This window comes from Canis lupus, chromosome 10 (genome assembly GCF_048164855.1).
Source record: "Canis lupus baileyi chromosome 10, mCanLup2.hap1, whole genome shotgun sequence".
In the NCBI taxonomy this organism is placed as follows: Eukaryota; Metazoa; Chordata; class Mammalia; order Carnivora; family Canidae; genus Canis; species Canis lupus.
This window is the reverse complement of record NC_132847.1, coordinates 75,706,568-75,727,779: the sequence shown is the minus strand read 5'-3', so window position 1 is coordinate 75,727,779 and position 21,212 is coordinate 75,706,568. Positions and strand designations below refer to the sequence as shown.

The following is a 21,212-nucleotide window of genomic DNA, read 5'->3' as shown; positions in this document are numbered from 1 at the left end:
GGTGAGCAAAGAATAAGGAGTCTGGGTGGTTGGGACCCCTGTCCAAAATCAGCAACACCCTGAACTCGAGATTTTTTTCTATCAAATAACTCCGGGCCTGGTGGATGAAACAGTTATGAAACCAGTCCAAAAAGAGGGCCGCGGTTAGTGACACTTTGGGGTGTGACCGCCAGAACACAGGAAGGCGCTTCTTGTCTTTTTCCAGAAGACAGGCGGGATTGGGGTCTTTATAAAGCAGCAAGGGTTTGATCATTTTGTCGCCGGCGGCATTGGCACAGAAAATGAGGGAGATCCTGTCCTTGGCTTCCTCTAAGCTTTCGGGGTTCTTGTCCTTTTCCCTGAAGGTACGCGAGGGCATGCACTTCCAGAACAGGCTCGTCTCCTCGGCGTTGAAGACCTGCTGCGGCTCGTAGCCTCTGGCCCTGATCAGTCTCTGGACCTGCTTGGAATACCTGGGCGCCGACTGGGCATCCAGCGGCTCTTCCTCCCCCATCAGCCTCGAATTCCGCAGGCTGTAGCGGTGTCTGAACTTCTCAAACCACCCCTTGCTCGCATGGAACTTGTCGGGGTTGCCCTTGCCGGTGGTCTCCACCAGCTGCTTGTAAATGCGCTTGGCCTGGCTGCAGATGGCCTTGAGCGTCAGGGGCCGCCCCCCGATGGTCTGGTCCTCCACCCAGAAGGTCAGCGCGGTCTCCATCTTCTCGATGTTGGCGTCGCGGGGCACGCACAGCACCTTGGCGCAGACGGGCGACACGCTCTCCATGCTCGCCCTGATGGCCGCCTCGTTCCTCTTGATGGTGCGCACGGTGGACTCGTGGACGCCGAACAGGCGCCCCACGTCCGTGTTGCTCGCGCCCTCCTCCAGCTTCTCCAGGATCTTCATCTTGTCCTCCAGGGCCATGACCCGCCGCCGCCGCTTCACCCGCGTCTGGCCCGGGAGCAGGAGGCCCACGGCGTCCGCGCCGCCCGGCGAGGCCTCGGCCGCCGCCCAGGCCGCCGCCGCCTCCACCACCGCCGCCCTCGCGGCCGCCGACAGCCCGGCCTTGGGCCCCGGGGGCCGCCCGCGACGCCGCTTGGGCCCGCGGGGGTCCTCATCGTCCCCGCGGCGCTTGCCGGGCATCTGGCGGCCTCCGCCCGCCGCGGGAGACGCGCACGCCGCCCCGACAGCCGGCCCGCGCCTCCCGCCCGGCGCCCCCGGTGACGCCCCCGATGACGCCCGGCCGCGACCCCGCTCGGCCCCGGTCTCGCGAGGCTTGGCGGCCCCCGAGCGCGCGCGGCCCGCCGGCCCCACATCGCTATTGGCGCGGCCGGGCGCGGCCGGCGGGCCCGGCCGGAACCCGGGGGGCGGGGCTGCGCCCCGGCGGGTCTCGCGAGGCTTGGCGGCCGCGGGGGCGGCGGCGGGCTCGGCCGGAACCCGGGGGGCGGGGCTGCGCCCCGGCGGGCCTCGCGAGGCTTGGCGGCCCCCGAGCGCGCGCGGCCCGCAGGCCCCACATCGCTATTGGTGCGGCCGGAACGCGGGGGGCGGGGCTGCGCGCTGGCGGATCTCGCGAGGCTCGGGGCGGCCGCGAGAGCGGGGGCGGGGGCGGGAGCGGGGGCGGGGGCGGGAGCGGGGGCGGGACCCGGAGGCGGAGGCGGAGCCGGACCCCCGCGGGAGGGCGCCATGGCGGCCCAGGCGCTGGCGCTGCTGCGGGAGCTGTCGCGGCTGGAGGCGCCGCTGGAGGAGCTGCGCGCGCTGCACTCGCTGCTGCAGACCGTGCCGCTGGGCGAGCTGCGGGCGCCGGCGGCGGAGCTGCGCCTCGGCCCGCTCTTCTCCCTGCTCCACGAGGACCATCGGTGAGCCGCCCCCGGCGCGCGGCGGAGCGGCCCGGCTGTGCCCCTGGGGGAGGCCGCGGGAGTCGGCGAGCCGGCGGGAGGGCCCCGGGCCGGAGCCCCGGAGGCGGGACGTGCAGCGGGGCGGGCTGCCCGCCGGGGGGGGAGGCGCCCGGGCTCGGCGGCGTAGCGGCTGCCCGCGGCCCGGCCGCGACCCCGCGACCCCGCGACCCAGGCCGCGTCGGGCTCCGCAGGGCGCCGTGCCCCCTCCGCCGGGCTCTCGGGAACAGATGGATGGATGGATGGATGGATGACGTCTCTTAAAAAGTCGGGGGGGGTGATCTTCTTGCAGTCTGGCAAGATCCCGTCCACATTTTAAACGTTCGTTGTTCCCGACCCCTAGACATCGAAGCCGCAGGTCGGCCCGCTCCCAAAATGTGCCGTTTAGGGAGAGAAACGCACCACGGAGGGGGCAGCGGGAAACTAGAAACAACCGAAGTACCCGTTGCAAGGGGAGGAAGCCCATGATTTCCGACCCTGTGCGGCTATGAGAAAAGTCGCGGCAGATCTCTCTACGTGGACACGGAAAAATCTCTTAACGTGTGTTGTTGGAGAAAAAGGAACATTGCCGCAGTTTATGATCCCGAAATGGGGCGTATTTTTTTAAAAATTTTTTTTGATATTTCAGGCCCCCTCGCCCCACCCCCCTACACAGGCTGGTGTAACCCTGACTGTGGGACGTGCCGCAGAATTCTGAGTATAGAGGTCGGGCTTACGGTGGCGACTTTTTTCATTTTATGCACATCTGTACTGTTTGATTAAAAAGCTCTTTGTATTTGATCTTTTTAAAAAAAAAAAAGATTTTATTTGTTTACTCATGAGAGAGAGGCAGAGACACAGGCAGAGGGAGAAGCAGGCTCCATGCAGGGACCTGATGCAGGACTCGATCCCAAGACCCCAGGGTCACACCCTGAGCTAAAGGCTGATGCTCAATTACTGAGCCGCCCAGGTGCCCCCTTTTCTGTGTCCTTTATTTCAGGCCCTCATTTTCTCCCTCTTGCTAGGCCTTTGCATCAGTCTGACTCATTACCTTGAAGCTTCCTTGTCCAGCATGTTTTTCCCACACAGCAACCACCGTTAACTTCTTAGGTCATTTGTCTCAAATATTTTCCATGGTTTCCCATTGTCTACAGTGTAAAATCATGACTTTTCCTGGCATTTGGGCCCTTACAGTATATTTCCATCCTACTTTTCCAGCCTCTCTTTTCCCTCCATCCTCTATAAATATTTCGTCTGCTTCAGCTACCGTGTGGCACACTTTCCCTTGTGCATGACTTGGCACTTTTCCTAACTTTGTGCATGCCAATCCTTCTAACTGAAACGCCCTCCCTCTCTCCAAATTCCTTCATTCTTTAAAGCTCAGGTAAAGTGCTGTCACCTCCAAAAAGTCTCATTTGGCCACTCTAGTTTCAAGTGACTGGCCCTCAGATCTCCTGAGAGACATTGTCACATTATCATTATTTCTGCTAACAATGCTTGACTCTGTTGCATTATGGTATGGTTCTTTCCATGTTTGCTTCTCGTTGGATGATTCTTTGAAGGCAGGGGCCATATTCTGTTCATCTCTGCATCCCTCCTACAGTGCAGCACATTTTCCATTTGGGAAGATAAAAATGTTCTAGAGGTGGTTGATGGTGATGCTCGCCCAACAATGTGAATGAACTTTGATACACAGAACTGTATAATAAAAAAATGGTTAAAATAGTAAAGAAGCCCATATCCATGAACAGACGCTCCTCCCCCTTCCTCCTCTCTGCCCCTCCCCCAGCCCCTGACAACCAAGAATCTGTTCTGTCTCTGTGGATTTGTCTGTTCTGGACATTCATATAAATGCAATCACCATCAAAAAGAAGCTTTTTATGTCCCGCTTCTTTTAGAGTAATATTTCCACACTTCATCCGTATTGTATAATATCCCATTGTATGATTAAACTAGGTTATGTTCATCCACTCATTAATTGCTGGACATTTGGGTTGTTTCTATTGCTATGAATATCCACACACAAATTCTTGTGTGGATATATGGTTTCAGTTATCTTGGGTATAAACACTGTTAATTACTCCCTTAGGTGCAGTTATACAAAGTGGAATCCCAAAGTTAAAAAAGTTATGTCCATTTTTAAGGTTTTTTACATCTATTGCTTAATCAACTTTTATATTTTTAAAGATTTCATTTATTCCTGAGAGACACACAGAGGCAGAGACCCAAGGAGAGGGAGAAGCAGCCTCCCTGCGGGGAGCCCAATGTGGGCCTCAGTCCTAGGATCCCAGGTTCACACCCTGAGCCAAGGGCAGACACTCAACCGCTGAGTCACCCAGGTGTCCTTTAATCAACTTTTAGAAAAGTCAAATCACTTTAATTGTATATTCCTGTTAATAGTATATGAGCGCCTGAGCTATTTACACGTACTGCCCATTAGGAGAAAAAGTGATTCTTGAAATACTTTCTATATCCACAACTGGTAGTCATCAAGTTCTGATTAATTCACATCTTTAATTCCTCGTGAATCTTTTCCCGCCTCTCTATCTCTTACTACACTGTTTCAATCCCTCATCACCTGCCTTCTAACGGAAAAAATATTTCTCTAACTAATACAGAATAATTTCCTCAAGTCAGATCTCATCAGTTACTTTCTGTTTAAAACCACTTAGTGGCTTGCCATTGCTTTCTGGAAAAAGTCTGAATTCTGTAGATGATAAAAAACCCCATCAGAGTCTGGCTTCTGTGCATCTTTCCTGTTTCATTTCTCCCTGTTCATACCTCCCCTTTTACCTTCTCCCCACTTCTCTCCCATTCTTACCCCAGTTATATGGAGCTCCCTGTACTTCCTTGAATGTATAACACTACCTCATTCCTCTACCCCTTCATGTCCTTCTACATGGAACACCTTTGTTCTTCTAGATAATTCCCACTTTTTCTTAAAATTTAGTTCAGTTAGGGGATCCCTGGGTGGCACAGCGGTTTGGCGCCTGCCTTTGGCCCAGGGCACGATCCTGGAGACCCGGGATCGAATCCCACATCGGGCTCCCGGTGCATGGAGCCTGTTTCTCTCTCTGCCTGTGTCTCTGCCTCTCTCTCTCTGTGTGACTATCATAAGTAAATAAAAATTTAAAAAAAAATCCATATTTAAAAAAAAAAATTTAGTTCAGCTATTACCCCTCTGGGAGGGCTTCCTTGATCCCTGTGTTCTTTTTTGAGTTCCCAGAATTTCCAACCCTAACCTATAATATTTACCCACCTGAATTATAATTGCCCTTCTGTTTTTCTGTATTTTCCATTAGACTAAGCTCGTTGAGGCCAGAGAATATATATTATCCTTCTTGGTAGTACCAGTACAGGCATGGCACATAATAGGTACTTAGTAAATGTTTAATAAATTGGTAGAAGTTAGTATTTTAAAGGAAGTCTGGTGTGGAAGAGACCTTCATTGAGCCAGGCTTCAGGTTGTTACTTTGTACCTGGCCGGACACAAACTAATGAGACCTATGACATTTCCTTTAGGGAACAGACCACTTTGTGTGTATCCATTCTGGAGAGATTGCTCCAAGCTATGGAGCCGGTTCACATAGCCCGGAACCTCGGAGCTGACCTTCAGAAGGGACTGACTCACCCCGATGATTCCGTAAAAATTCTGACTCTATCCCAGGTATGAAATTTTACTAGCACATAATAAGGAAACTGACATTTAGTGACCGCCTGCTCTGGACCAGGCTTGTGTTGGGTGCCAAAGACAGAGAGACAAAACATGATCTCTCTGTGTCCCTAGGAGGTGTCTCGTCTATTCTAGTGTGCGTAGCTAACTATAAGCAGGAGCATCCAGGCTAAAGTAAGGGGTTCTAGTAAGTATTGTCTGAAATACTCCTTCATCAAATGCTGACTGAATTCCTTGTACATGCCAGACATTGTACCATATACTGTTAGAGCTATCAAGATAAATAGAGCCTATTTCCTCCCCTCAGGGAGCTCCTAATCTAGAGGAAGTAATTGCCAAAGTAGCTCTTGTTATAGGGGCATAAAAAAGGTGCTATTGTAAAGGTCACCAAACCAAGAAATTGAGACAGTAACTCTTACAACCCTAGTAACCAAAATACTATTTGGGTGAAGAGTTGCTGCTAAGGATTATATTGTTGAGATGTTAGGACCCAAGCAGTTATCTAGGAGGCATCAAGTACTATTTTTCTTTTTCTCACCTGGAGGTATTATTTCAACAAAAAAGGAGAAAGTGTTGATTGATTCTCTGACCATTTATGTGCTAGACGCCATAGTAGGTACTTATCCTATTTAGTTTCCTTCCATCGTCATAACTACCCTGCAGTTAAGTATTATGATCACATTTTACAGATAGAAACCTGTAAAGAATTAACTAAAGAAGTTAGTTAATTTGCTCAGGGTCTGTAGCTAAAAATTGATAGAACTAGAATTTGTGTTGTCTTCTTTCACTGGAGTGTCTCTATTTTTTACCTACTGTTAACTTTTGTCTTTCTTTTCAGTATTGTGCCTATATCATGAGTATCTTCAGCTTTAATGAATTTGGGTCATTTGGAATTTTTTTTTTTCATTTGGAATTTTTAATGGCTTGTCTTAGAGCTGAATCATCGACCCCTAAGATAAATGCACACTAAGGGAATTTCTGATTGCATTTTTATTTCAGGTCGGAAGAATTGTTGAGAATTCTGATGCTGTTACTGAGATTCTAAATAATGGCGAATTACTAAAACAGATCGTTTATTGTATTGGTGGAGACAATCTGTCTGTAGCTAAAGCGGTGAGTCACCTAGAACCATCAGCCTAAGCACACAGAGTATCCTAAAAAACAAAGGAAGGCCTTCTGGATTGAGGGGTGGAAGTTTAGGATGGATGATTTGTATAGTTGAATTTGCAGCCTCACATAGATGGTGTCAGATAAGTAAATGGTGTCATATAAATACCAGTAAACCCCTTCTGTTTTCTAAAATACACATATCTAAATTATCCATCATGGAACTTATATTAGGTTGCTTGGTAAGAAAATTTACGTCATCCGTTTTTGTTTTTTTTTTTTAAGATTTTATTTATTCATGAGAGGCACAGAGAGAGAGGCAGAGACACAGGCAGAGGGAGAAGCAGGCTCCATGCAGGGAACCTGATATGGGCCTCGGTCCCAGGTCTCCAGGATCACGACCTGAGCTGAAGGCAGCGCTAAACCACTGAGCCACCCAGGCTGCCCACATCATGCATTTTCTATAGGGAATACTATGTGTATCTTTTTCAGTTTAAAATAATGATAACTAAAACATAGTGCTCGTTGAGCAAGATGCATTCCACACACTAATTTCACATCCATCTCATGAAGTAGGTATTAAGTATTCTGCATCTTTATGACTTAAGAGGTATTTTCTTTCCTTATAAGGCCATTAAATCCCTGTCAAAAATATCACTAACCCAAGCTGGACTGGAGGCTTTATTTGAAAGCAATCTGCTGGATGATCTGAAAAGGGTAATGAAAACAAACGACATCGTTCGATACAGAGTATATGAGGTAAGACTAAAGCAGGCAGTTTTATTTTGTTTTGTTTTGTTTTTGAGAGAGAGAGTGTGAGTGCAGGGGGAGGGGCAGAGAGATAGAGAATCGCAAGCAGCCTCCAAGCTCAGCATAGAGCCCAGCGCAGGGCTTGATCTCACGACCCTGAAATCGTGACCTGAGCCGAAATCAAGAGTTGGACACTCCACCGACTGAGCCCCCCAGGCACCCCTTCTCATGCCTGCCATTCAGAATGCAATAGAGCTACCACTGAAAGGCAAGATGTCTTGTTAACATCCATCTATTGAGCATCTAGTCTTTATAAGACCCTATATTCAATAGCTGGGTACGTGGAGGTGAACCCTCAGCCTAATGTGTCAGGCAGTCATCTAAAAAATTATCATGGCAGACTACGTAAAGTACTATAATAGGAGATAATGTCAAAACTGGACTTTGAAATAGTACTAATATGAAGAAATGACTCATTTGCACCCACTCTGTACTTAGCATTGTGCTGAATCTCCACATATATTGTCCATTTTTATGGTAAACCCTACACATGATTATCACTGACTTCACTATTAATACAGTAGCTGACCCAAGCCATATAGTTAAGAGGCTGCATATTCAAAATGGAACCCTTGACAGTCTGATTCCCTATTTAAAACACTTTCTTACTGGGCATATCTTAATACCATGCTATCCTGGTTTCCCTTCTGCCTCTCTAGCTGTTTCTTCTCTGTCTCCTGGTTCATTATCCTCTGTTGAACTTTTAATTTTTGGAATTCATGAAGGTAAATTCCCAAACCCTCTTCTCATTATACATTCATTTCTAGGCAATTTTATTCATCCTATGATTTCAGTTCCCATCTACATGGGATGACTTCATAGACCTCCAACCCAGACCTCTCTTCTGAACTCAGACCTTCATGTCCAACTGCCTACTGACTGTTCCCCCTTTGGACCTATGTATTCTAGGCCCCTCACACTCATACTCAAACCAAACTCCTAAGCTTCTTCTTTTTTTTTTTTTTTTAATTTTATTTATTTATTCAGGAGAGACACAGAGAGAGAGGCAGAGACACAGGCAGAGGGAGAAACAGGCTCCCTGCAGGGGAGCCCAGTGCAGGACTTGATCCCAGGACTCCAGGATCACACCCTGAGCCAAAGGCAGACACTCAACCGCTGAGCCACCCAGGCGTCCCTAAACTCCTAAGCTTCTTTACCCAGCCCATGCTCTAATAAAAAATAGCAACAGACTGGCTCTGCATGAGGCCTTGCTCTCCCTACCACATATCCATTAGGTCATCATACTGTCAGTTTTACTTATTAAACCATGCACTTATGGGATCCCTGGGTGGCGCAGTGGTTTGGCGCCTGCCTTTGGCCCAGGGCGCGATCCTGGAGACCCGGGATCGAGTCCCATGTCGGGCTCCCGGTGCATGGAGCCTGCTTCTCCCTCTGCCTGTGTCTCTGCCTCTCTCTCTCTCTCTCTCTGTGACTATCATAAATAAATAAAAAAAAAATTAAAAAAAAAAAAATAAACCATGCACTTAAAAAATAAAAATAGGGGATCCCTGGGTGGCGCAGCAGTTTAGTGCCTGCCTTTGGCCCAGAGCGCGATCCTGGGGACCGGGATCGAGTCCCACATCGAGCTCCCGGTGCATGGAGCCTGCTTCTCCCTCTGCCTGTGTCTCTGCCCCTCTCTCTCTCTCTCTCTCTGTGTGACTATCATAAAATAAAATAAAATAATAAACCATGCATTTCTCTTCCTTGATATAGCTACCACCGCTTTAGTTTAAACTACCAGTTTCTGGGCAGCCCAGGTGGCTCAGCGGTTTAGCGCCGCCTTCGGCCCAGGGCCTGATCCTGGAGACCTGGGATCGAGTCCATATCGGGCTCCCTGCAGGGAACCTGCTTCTCCCTCTGACTGTGTCTCTGACTCACTCTCTGTGTCTCTCATGAATAAATAAAATCTTACCAAAAAAAAAAAAAAAAAAAAAGCTACCAGTTTCTCTCACCTGGACTACTACATTTGCATCCAGACTGGTCTCTTCTCATGTTGATACCACTTGTCTATTTTCAGATGCAGTCAGTATGATCTTTTAAAAACTCAAATCTGATTCTATCATTCCTCTGCTTAAAATCCTTCAGTGTCCTATATCTCAGAAAGCCCTCAGGCTTGTGGAATGAGTGAATGACTAATAGAATGTATGAATGAATGATTTTTAACAATCATTTTGCTGATTCAGGCTTTTGTATTCTGTTTAATGAATTGGTGATTTCTTAAAAAAGAAAAAACACAGATACAATCAGATATAATAGAGTATTTCTGTGCCGAAGTAATTCTTATGGGTTCAATGAAGTTTTTCTACTTATGGAGACAAAAAATTGATTTTTTTAAAAACTCAGTTATACAAAAGTGCCTAATCTTGTGTTTAATTTAAAATGAACTCTAACAGATTTGCGGCTGTTAAGACCTTTTTGCTTTTTCTGTTTTTTTTTTTTTTTTTCTTCTTTCAGTTAATTGTAGAGATTTCTTCTGTGTCACCAGAATCTTTAACCTACTGTACCACCAGTGGATTGGTAACCCAGCTCCTCAGAGAGTTGACTGGGGAGGATGTGCTGGTCAGGTATGTTGGCTGAGAGAGCTCTAAAACCAAATGTCTTTTTTTTTTTTTTTTTTTTTGAGATCCGGAAAACAGCCTTGGGGCTTCAAATGATCTTCCCTAGTAGAGCCTGGGCCTAGGTAGCACTCTCTTGACCACTGTCCTGAAGAAAGGGGCCTTTAGGGCAGCCCCAGTGGCTCAGCGGTTTAGCACCGTCTTTGGCCTGGGGTGTGATCCTGGAGACCCAGGATTGAATCCTGCGTTGGGCTCCCTGCATGGAGCCTGCTTCTTCCTCTGCCTGTGTCTGCCTCTCTGTCTCTGTGTCTGTCATAAATAAATAAATAAAATCTGAAGAAGGGGCCTTTAGAAATTACTCAAGTTAAAAAAAAAAAAAAAGAAAGAAATTATTCAAGTTACATTGTCACAGTATGCTGGAACTTAGCAGAGCCCCATGACAATTCAGCTACTTTAGATTAACCATATTCCTTGTCCTTAGGCATGTGTGCTTTTGCAATCACTGGGTAACTGTTATTTTGTATTACTTAATAGGTTATTCTACACATTTTTTTGGCGTTGTTAAATAATAGCACTATGGCATGATAGAAGAAATAGTGGCCTTTGAAAATGGGCAAGACTTGAGCTTCCATGCTTCTCTGCTACTTATTAGCTATTTGACCTTGAACAATGTATTATAACCTTTCTGTACTTTAGTTTCCTTATGTCTCAAATGGAACAGTAACAACTCTGTAAAGAAGACATGAGGATTAAATGAATTGGCCATAGAGACCCATACATTGGCTGACATAGGTCCTCCAAGCAATGTTGATTCTTTCTCTTCACTCCCAGCCCTCTACTTCCTGAGTCACCTTTAATATCTTACAAATGTTACCTTGTTGATATTCCAGTTTACTAATATATCCTAACTGTTGAACACTTGACTTTGCTTCAAATAATTTGCTGTTAGATTAGCACTACAGTTAATCACCTTCATGCACACACAGATTTTTGTTTTCCTTAAGTGATTTTCTGATTGTCATGTTTTTTAAATGTGACTAAATTTCTTGAACTCATTTGCACATAAGTCACCAATTGCACTGTTTCAAAGCATTTGAGTTACATTGTTTCAAAACATTCCTAATAACAAAATTAGTTTTTTAAACTAATTTTTTAGCCTTAAATATTTTTAGCCTTATACAAATTTTATAATATACAGGAGAAGAACCTGCAAATAGTCTGTTAAAATACCTTGGGGACAACTATAAAAATACTTTAAAAAAAATTATTTGGGGAAATCTGACCATGGGTAGGCATTAGGTAACACTAAGAATTTTTTTTAAAGATTTATTTATTTTAGAGAGAGAGCAAGAGCGGGGATAGGGGCAGAGGGAAAGAATCCTGAAGCTGAGTGCAGAGCCTGACATGTGGAGCCTGATCCCAGAACCCTGAGATCATGACCTGAGTTGGAATCAAGAGTTGGCTGCTTAACAGACTAGAACACCCAGTCGCCCTGATACCAAGAATTTTTGTCAATTTTTAAAATATGTGGAAGTGGCATTATAATTGATGTTTTTTAGAAATGCATACTGAAGTATTCAGGGATAAATGGCTGGATACCTAGAATTTGCTTTAAAATAATTCAGCAAAAATGGAGGAAAAAAAGATGAAAAGCAAAATCTTGTCAAAAATCTCATACAAGGCAAAATCTTGATAACTATGTGGGTACATGGAGGCTTACTGCACTGATCTCTTTACTTTTGTATGTGTGAGACATTTCAAAATTAAAATTGTTTAGGAAGCAGCTCTAATCAGTTAAAATTTAAGTCTAAACTCTACCTTGTAATAACTATGTGATTCAGAACAAATCACTGCAATCTTCTCATCCTTGTCTCTTCATCTGAAAAGTAGAGCCAGGTGATACCTGGGTGGCTCAGCGATTGGGCATCTGCCTTTGGCTCAGGTCGAAATCCCAGGGTCCTAGGATCGAGTCCCACATCGGGATCCCTGCATGGAGTCTGCTTCTCCCTCTGCCTGTGTCTCTGCCTCTCTCTGTTTCCCTCATGAATAAGTAAATCTGTAAAAAAAAAAAAGTAGAGCCAGGATCACTGACCTTTCTGATTAAAAGAATTAAGTAAGATAGCCTATGAAAGCATTTATAAATTCTGCTAATCACATGCAAAATCTTGACATTTCAGAGCCACCTGTATAGAAATGGTGACATCACTGGCATATACTCATCATGGACGACAGTACCTTGCTCAAGAAGGAGTAATTGATCAGATTTCTAATATAATTGTTGGGGCAGATTCAGACCCTTTTTCTAGCTTCTATTTGCCAGGTAAGAAATGTTGATTTCTTTTAAAATGATGGTGCATGTTTTTTCTGAGTTATCTCTGATAGGAGAGGCCAGGGATTATTTCCTTTCCTTTAGAGCAGATTCCCTTTAGATGATACCCTTTGCCCCATAGGTGGAATCTATTGCCCTGGGAGCTATATATTATTGGTTCTGATTTTCTGGAAATACCATTGCTGTTCAGAGCATTAGGATAGTTTCCCTTGAACCTTAGTCAAAAGCAACATAAATAAAAAGAAACTACTGACATTTATACTATGTTTCATAGATTGAGCAAATCTCTGTTGGAATCTTTATCTAATATAGGATCCACTCCAGCCATGCTGTTCCAGAACATGGTTAATTAGTTTTTCTTGAGCACTTGCAGAAATCGGAAATGTATTCCTTCCTTAGGTAGCCTAGTTTACTTCACCGATAAACATCTCTGTTTAAAAATTTCTTGGGTTGCCTGGCTGACTCAATCCGTAGAGCATGCAACTCTTGATCTCGAGGTCTTGAGTTCAAGCCCCACATCAGGCATAGAGCTTACTTAAAAAAATTTCTTCCTAACAACCTCTCCAAACTTGCCTTCCTGTAATTCATATCCAGTGGTCCTTGTTCTTTGCTCTTCCTCTTGCATATGACACTGTTTCAATATTTGAATCCAGCTCTGTTGACACCCTCACATCACAGGTCCCTCGGTGCCTCCTATGGGCTGTGTGATTGCCAGGCAGTGGAGTACAGTACTGTAACCCTTCTCCCCTTCCTGGCCTGTAGTTCATTACCATCTCTGTGAAGACATACAGCCCACAATTTGTGGGGTCTTCCTCTTCTATTAACATACGTTTTTGTAAATATCTTTAGGATTTGTGAAGTTTTTTGGAAACCTGGCTATCATGGATAGTCCTCAACAGATCTGTGAGCGTTATCCTGTCTTTGTGGAAAAAGTCTTTGAAATGACAGAAAGTCAGGACCCCACCATGATTGGTGTAGCAGTAGACACAGTTGGAATCCTGGGATCCAACATTGAAGGAAAACAAGTTTTACAAAAAACAGGTTGGTATGACTTAGCGTTCCTTGGCCTTGTTTAGGGGTATCTTCATTTTTGACGAGGATTCAATATATAAGCTCACTTGCTGGTGTATTAACTACATTGTAGAAAGTACTTTTACAGATGCTAGTCGTTTTACTGTGACCTTGGACTCTTTCCTAGAAAGCCTCATAATTATTACTGAATTTTTGTTTATTTTTTACTGGCTAGACCAAACACTGTGTCCCCTCTACACCTTCCTTGGTAGTATTCATGGTCCAGAGACTGTGGGCTGGAGTCACAAAGACTGGATTCATGTCCTGGTTCCAACACTGACTTGGCTTTTTGATCATAGCCTCACTTAATTACTATAGGCTTGTTTTCTTTATTCATAAAAAGGGTAAATTATTGCTTCTCAGGATTGTGAATATTTATTTATTTTTTAAAGATTTTGTTTATTTATTCATGATAGATATATAGAGAGAGGCAGAGACACAGGCAGAAGGAGAAGCAGGCTCCCTGTAGGGAGCCTGATGCGGGACTCGATCCCAGGACTCCAGGATCGCGCCCTGGGCTGAAGGCTGGCGCTAAACCGCTGAGCCACCCAGGGATCCCCAGGATTGTGAATATTTAATTGAAAATATACATTTGTTTTATATTTGTAATATCCTAGAAGAAAAAACCAAAAATTTGTTCCAAATTTTATGTTCAGAATGATGGCACATCCATGAGTGTCTTAAAGGCACATCCATGAGTGTCTTTTTTTTTTTTTTTTAATTTTTTTTTAAATTTTTATTTATTTATGATAGTCACACAGAGAGACAGAGAGAGAGAGAGAGAGAGAGGCAGAGACATAGGCAGAGGGAGAAGCAGGCTCCATGCACCGGGAGCCCGATGTGGGATTCGATCCCAGATCTCCAGGATCGCACCCTGGGCCAAAGGCAGGCGCCAAACCGCTGCGCCACCCAGGGATCCCACATCCATGAGTGTCTTAAAGGACTCTGAATTCTTTACAAAAAATAATATGGGCACCATTAAAACCCTTATGAAGTTAATCTTGAATTGAAAATTAGTATACTATTGTGTATCACAACTGGTATCCTTGTTATATATACTTTTCCAAGTGCTTTTACCTATGATATAATCCTTTTCAGTCCTGCAAAGAACATACTACGGCATTCTCATTTTATAGATAAGGTAGCTGAAATTCAAAAAAGTCAAGAAGATTTTTTAAGATACAGACTGTGGGGCATCTCATACTCAAATCTAGGTCCTTTAATTTCAAATCCTCTGCAGTTTATCCTAAATACATGCTGTTTTGCATATGAACATGTTTTAGGCCTATCACTTGGTCTCTGACTACATGTTTAATTTTTTTTGTGTAGGTTGCTAGAGGTCAGTAATATAAAAGCATACTTTTTAAAAAAATATTTTATTCATTTATTCATGAGAGACACAGAGAGAGAAGTAGACACAGGCAGAGGGAGAAACAGGTTCCCTGCAGGGAGCCCAATGTGGGACTCGATCCCCAAACCCGGGATCACTACCTGAGCCGAAGGCAGATGCTCACCCAGGTGTCCCTGAAAGCATACATTTAAAAAATCTCATTGTTCACCTCATACCCATTTGGATGGCTATTATGACAAAAAAAAAGAGAGAGAGAGAGAACAAAAACAGAAAATAACAAGCACTAACAAAGGATGTAGAGAAACTAGGACCCTGGTACATATTTTGTGGGCCTGTAAAGCGGTATAGCCGCTGTGGAAGACATTATGGTGGTTCCTCAAAAAATTATACATTGAATTACCATGTGATCCAACAAATAGACTTCTAGATATACACCCAAAAGAATTGACAGTAGGAACTCAAAAGATATTTGTGCACTTGTATTTACAACATTATTCACAATAGCCAAAACGAGAAAAAAATCCAAATTTTGTTGATGGACAAGTGGATAAACAAAATGTGGCATATACATATGATGAGATATCCAGTCATACATTGGAATGAGGGGCGCCTGGCTGGCTCAGTTGGTTAAGTGTCCCAACTCTTGATCTCAGCTCATGTCTTGATCTCAGGATCGTGAGTTCAAGCCCCACATTAGGCTCCACACTGGACATGGACCAATGTGACCAAAAAAAAAAAAGAAAAAAAGGAATGAAAGTCTCTTACATGCTGTGACACGCAGGGACCTTGAAAACATTGTGCTAAGTGCAATAAGCCAGACTCAAAGGACAAATATCCATTTACATGAGGTACTTAGACTAGTTAAATACACAGAGACAGAAAGTAAAATACTGGTTATCAGGGGATGGGGCTGGGGGAAATGGGGAGTTACTGCTTAAGGAATACAGAGTTTTGGTTTGAGATGATGAAAAAAGTTCAGGAGACAGATAGTGATGACAGTTGCACATCAAAAGGTACTTAGTACCACTGAACAGTATGCTTAAAAGTGGTTAAAATGATAAATTTTATGTGTATGTTACTACAATAAAAATATTTTGTTATCCTTCAAAGGAACTCGCTTTGAACGCTTGCTCATGAAAATAGGCTATCAAGCAAAGAATGCCTCAACAGAGCTCAAAATTAGGTGTTTGGATGCAATTTCCTCTATTTTTTATATACCGGTGAGTAGATTGGGAAATTAATGGAGGACAGTGGGATATGTTTGGGAGAATAAATATATATAAGTCTACATAACACTGGTTAACTTAATGTGTTACTCAACTTTTAGTAAAGAAGATCCTCACTATATTACTAGCGACATTTTTTAAGTTAAAGTGGAGTCATCCAGGATTAGACCTGGAGAGAGAAGACCCTAGAATTTGTCTAATCAACCCCATCAGGAAACAGCAGCCGGGGAGGTCTGAGCTAGGTTTGGGAACGGATGCCCCAGACTTAGAGGTCACGTAGCTGACTAAGGACGGCGTGCCATCAAACCCAGGCTTCCTGACTTCCTGACTTCTGAAGGCTTGAGATTTTTTCCTTTCTGTCCTGTAGCCTGAGCAGCAGACTGAGGACCTCCTGCGGATGACGGAATCCTGGTTCTCTGCTTTATCTCGGGATCCTCTGGAGCTCTTCCGTGGTATCAGTAACCAACCCTTCCCTGAACTGCACTGCGCTGCCTTAAAAGTGTTCACGGTAGGCATCCTCTTCTTTTTCACGGGTCCTTTTGGGACGAGGCTAGTTCAGCATGTGAATCCTGGGCGTGTACAGTGTATGCAGTCTCTGCCCTGTGCTATTAGTGTAGACCAGTGAGGGAGACCGATGTGCAGATTGTTTCAGTCAACGGTGTTAGGTATTGTGGCAGAGGTTTGGACAGGATTCTGTGGATCACAGAATTTATTCCAGATTCCTTACCTGTCATCAAGCAAGCTCCTTATTGCCCTAGTCTCCTTCCTGAGCCTTATTGCCTGCCAGTCCCCTTTTGGCCCTTAATGGACTAGTGATACCAAACTGCTTCATATCTCTGGACCTTTATGTGCCCTCTGCCTACAACACTGTTCCTCAACTTTGCTTGATAACCTCTTACTCACCTTGAGGGACTAACTCAGGTATCTCTCCAAATCCACGAGGTTGAGTTAAGCAGTGTCAGCTCTCATAAAAGTTGCTGATTATTTTAAACTTTGGAAAACATTGGTGAGGTAAAAAAAAAAAAAAAAAAAAATGTTTTTTAAGACGTTATTTATGTATTCATGAGAGACCCAAAGAGGCAGAGACACAGGCAGAGGGAGAAGCAGGCTCCATGCAGGGAGCCCGATGAAGGACTCGATCCCCGGACCCTGGGGTCACGCCCTGAGCCAAAGGAAGATGCTCAACCGCTGAGCCACCCGGGTTCCCCAAAGTAGAAATTTTTGAAATTACTTAAAGTCAGACCTGTTTTGTGTATTTCCTTTTAGTGTTAGTGTTTATTTAGTTTTTTGTGAAATTTTTTTTTGAAGATTTTACTTATTTGAGAGAATGCATGCACACAAGCAGGGGAGGGGGTGGGGAAAGGAAGAAGCAGACTCCCCACTGAGCAGGGAACCTGACTCTGGTCTGGGCTTTGTCAAACCCAGGACCCTGGGGCACCTGGGGGGCTCAGCGGTTTAGCATCTGCCTTTGGCTCAGGTCGTGACCCCAGGTCTTGGGATCGAGTCCCCCATCAGGCTCCCCACAGGAGTCTGCTTCTCCCTCTGCCGTGTCTCTGACTCTCTCTGTGTCTCATGAATAAATAAATAAAATTCTAAAAAACAAAAAACTACGCAGCTCAGGTAGCTCAGTGGTTTAGCACCACCTTCAGCCCAGGGTGTGATCCTGGAGACCCAGGATCGAGTCCTGCATTAGGCTCCCTGCATGCAGCCTGCTTCTCCCTCTGCCTGTGTCTCTGCCTTTGTCTCTGTCTCTCGTGAATGAATAAATAAAATCTTTAAAAGAAATAAAGTTATTATTTCAGTGTAGAGCTATAGTGAATCATTCTCCTATCAGTGCATATTTCAGTAGTTCTCCATTACAAATGGTATTACATTGAACATTCTCAAAAATATCATCTTGTGTACGTGTATAAGAGTTTTTTCAGGGTAGTCTTTTCTAGTTTTTGTTTTTATTTTTCCACTGTTATAATTATGCCATGTCTATAATTTGGATCCACTTTTTCATATCCATAGATTTACATTCTTTATAAATACTATTCTTAATGTTTATTTAAGTTTTTCTTACCATATACCATAATTTACTTACTGATCCCCCCAGAATTAGACATTTATATTATAACTTTCACACTATGATGAACATCTTTGTATAGCTTTTTAATATCTAGATTTTTTTTTTTTTTTTAAGAGTGAGAGAGAGAGAGCGCACACAAGCTGGGGGAGGAGCAGAGGGAGAGAGAGAAGCAGACTCTACACTGAGCACAGAGACCAACGTGGGGATCAATCCCATGACCCTGAGACCATGACCTGAACAGAAATCAAAAGTCGGATGCTTAACTGACTGAGCCACCCAGGCGCCCCTAGATTATTTTCTTAAGTTAGCTTTTCAGGAGGAAATTTATTTAGACAAAAGTAACATTTTTTTAAAAGATTTATTTTTATTTATTTTAGAAAATGTGAGCTGGGGGAGGGGCAGAGGGAGAGGGAGAAGAGAGTCTCAAGCAGACGGCCTCCCTCTTGCAGCTCAGCTGAAATCAAGAGTCAGACCCTTAATGGACTGAGCCACCCACACGGCCCCAAAAGTAACATTTTTAAGGTTCATGTTTCTAAGGATTGTGCTACAAGTAACACATTGCACTTCTGAAGGCTCAGAGGAGTTTTATTCTTTCTGCTTTCCATTTCAGGCCATCGCAAATCAACCGTGGGCTCAGAAACTTATGTTTAATAGTCCGGGGTTTGTGGAATATGTGATGGATCGGTCTGTGGAGCATGACAAGGCTTCAAAGGATGCCAAGTATGAACTGGTGAAAGCACTTGCCAATTCAAAGACAGTTGCAGAAATCTTTGGGAATCCAAATTATTTGAGGCTCAGAACTTACCTGAGTGAGGGTCCATACTATGTGAAACCTATTTCCACAACAGCCGTGGAAGGAGCTGAATGATTTCTTCTAGAGTCTAGACCATTTTTGACCAAAACACCTCCCAAGGTCTTTGACTTCATCTGTAAGCTACACAACAGAGGCTTCTCTTCCCCCAGAATTATCATGGAGTGTCTAATGTAATTACATTACCTACATTTGTGGTGTTTCTACATTGAAATACAGCGTGGAACCAGGAAAGCAGGCACCTTGGTCATAATAGCACCAGGTGTTTTTCAGATTCCCTTGACTGCCTTAATCTTTCCAAGAAGATGGAGGTTTTGTTTGCTTAGGAAATGTTCATGGACTTACTGTCTTATTTAAAATTCTGCTTCAAATAGAATGGAACCAAGTTGTTCGGAATTCTCTTTACCACCTATTTTTTTTCTTTTGGGTCCTTCTGCCTTTCTGATTCCACTCTCAAAGTCTTGGATATAAATATTCTTTCAAACAATGTGGAACCTTGAAATTATGTTCTCCACACTAAGAATAAATACTTTTAATAAGGTGTCTTTGGATTTTTTTTTTGTTACTATTATTTCTTTGGAAAATGGACAATAAAAAAGTCTTTTAAAAATGTTCTGGCGTTCTTTACTTTTTTTGTTTTTTTATCATTGAATTTTACTCTGTCGTGGTTTGGGAGAAGGAGGAGTGCTGACATGCTAAAGCAGAAAGATTCCCCAAACTCTACTTATTGGTGGATCATCATTGTTTCAGATCCATCAAGTCAATATTGAATTGATCAGAGAGAGAGAGAGACAGTGACTCCTAATAACCAGAGTCAGATGGCAGGTCACTGTATGTAAAAACCAGGGGGCCATCACATTGAGTAACAAAGGATGCAGTTTCTTTTAATTGACACACACGCAAAAAAAAAAAAGTGTTTCCACTTGTTTCCAGTGTTCTGCTTTCTGACCAGAAAAGCACGCTGCACACCAATCACCCGTCAGGGGTTTCTGCAGGAGTGTGCCATCGGGGTAGGACGGTTCAGAATCCAGGGATAGGTTTCTTTTAAACCATGATGTTGATGTTGAGAAACCACCCCTGCTCTGTAACGTGGTGGTTCTCAGGCGCCTGGAGTTCCATGTCCCAGATGGATGACCTCGTTCCTACCATCCCTGAATCCTTCTATGTGAGTTTTTGTTGGTTTCATGCTGATGATTTCTCTGCAACTAATATCACTAACTAGGCCACAGCCAAGTCTTCCTTCCATTGTCCGAAGTGCTAAGTTCACCTCGTTTACGTTTTTACATTTGTATTTCACTGATGAAGAAACCCAGGCTCAGGGATCCCTGGGTGGCGCAGCGGTTTAGCGCCTGCCTTTGGCCCAGGGCGTGATCCTGGAGACCCGGGATCGAATCCCACATCAGGCTCCCGGTGCATGGAGCCTGCTTCTCTCTCTGCCTGTGTCTCTGCCTCTCTGCCTCTCTCTCTCTCTCTCTCTCTCTCTCTCTCTCTCTCTCTCTCTCTCTCTCTCTGTGTGTGACTATCATAAATAAATAAAGATTTAAAAAAAAAAAAAGAAACCCAGGCTCAGAGAAATTAGGTAACCTCTCAAAATCAGACAGGTAGCAAGTGACTAATTGTAGAGGGAAAGAGAATTTCTATTAGAAATAGAACATTAGTGTATAGTCAGTACAACAACAGGAAAAACAGGAAACACCTACCCTAGATCTGAAAGAAGGTTTTCCAGAGAAGGAAACCCCTGAATCTTGGAGAACCAGTAGGAGAGTAATGGCAAGTAGCAGGGCAAGCAGAGCCACAGACATGAAAACAAGAAACATTCGGGGGAACTGCAAGGCAATAATGACCAAGCCCTAGAACTTAAAAGGGGAAAGTCACAAAATTCTTCATCATTATTACTAATAGTAGCTACTATTTCTTAACAGATTGCACGCTCCAGAGCCAGAATGTTAACCTGGCTTCCTGGTGGCTGGTCACATGTGTTACTTGATTATTATATTTTGAAAATAATAGCAAACAAATGTTTGTTAAACATTGTTCTAAAAGCTTTTCAGGGGCACTTGGGTGGCTCGGTCGGGTAAGCATCCCACTCTTGATTTCGGCTAGGTCATGATCTCAGGGTTGGGAGGTCAAGCTCTGGGGCAGGCTCCCTGCTCCAAGCTCAGAGGGGAGTCGGCTTGTCTCCCTCTGCTCCTCCCCCACCCCAATAAATAATGAATGAATGAATACATAAATAAATAAATGCTTTTCATCTATTAATTCATGTTGCTATTTTCCCTCTCCCAGGAATAAAATACTGTTATTACCCTGATTACCCATGAGGCCGAGGCACAGCAAAATTAGGAACTTGCCCAAGATCGCAC

The 21,212-nt window shown here is 44.3% G+C and overlaps 1 protein-coding gene across 2 annotated transcripts; it reads left to right on the top strand.

Moving 5' to 3' along the window:
- The first annotated feature begins 1,639 nt into the window (after nucleotides 1-1,639).
- Nucleotides 1,640-19,464, top strand: PSMD5 (proteasome 26S subunit, non-ATPase 5). 2 transcript variants are annotated; one of them, XM_072842572.1, is made up of 10 exons: nucleotides 1,640-1,833; nucleotides 5,371-5,515; nucleotides 6,521-6,634; nucleotides 7,259-7,387; nucleotides 9,893-10,002; nucleotides 12,171-12,313; nucleotides 13,172-13,363; nucleotides 15,855-15,964; nucleotides 16,338-16,478; nucleotides 18,652-19,464. In XM_072842572.1, the coding sequence occupies exons 1-10, from the start codon at nucleotides 1,661-1,663 to the stop codon at nucleotides 18,907-18,909; spliced, it is 1,515 nt and encodes a 504-aa protein (XP_072698673.1). In that variant the 5' UTR covers nucleotides 1,640-1,660; the 3' UTR covers nucleotides 18,910-19,464. The 2 variants fall into 2 exon arrangements, with proteins under 2 accessions (XP_072698673.1, XP_072698674.1); XM_072842573.1 differs by lacking the exon at nucleotides 7,259-7,387 and having other exon boundaries at nucleotides 1,645-1,833.
- The last annotated feature ends 1,748 nt before the right edge of the window (nucleotides 19,465-21,212 follow it).

What these genes read in the sequence shown, in the direction of transcription:
- PSMD5 (XM_072842572.1), top strand. Translation starts at nt 1,661, where the DNA reads ATGGCGGCCCAGGCGCTGGCGCTGCTGCGGGAGCTGTCGCGGCTGGAG. An exon ending in CTGCTCCACGAGGACCATCG is followed by an intron (nt 1,834 to 5,370) that starts GTGAGCCGCCCC and finishes CATTTCCTTTAG; the next exon opens with GGAACAGACCACTTTGTGTG. An exon ending in ATCTGTCTGTAGCTAAAGCG is followed by an intron (nt 6,635 to 7,258) that starts GTGAGTCACCTA and finishes TTTCCTTATAAG; the next exon opens with GCCATTAAATCCCTGTCAAA.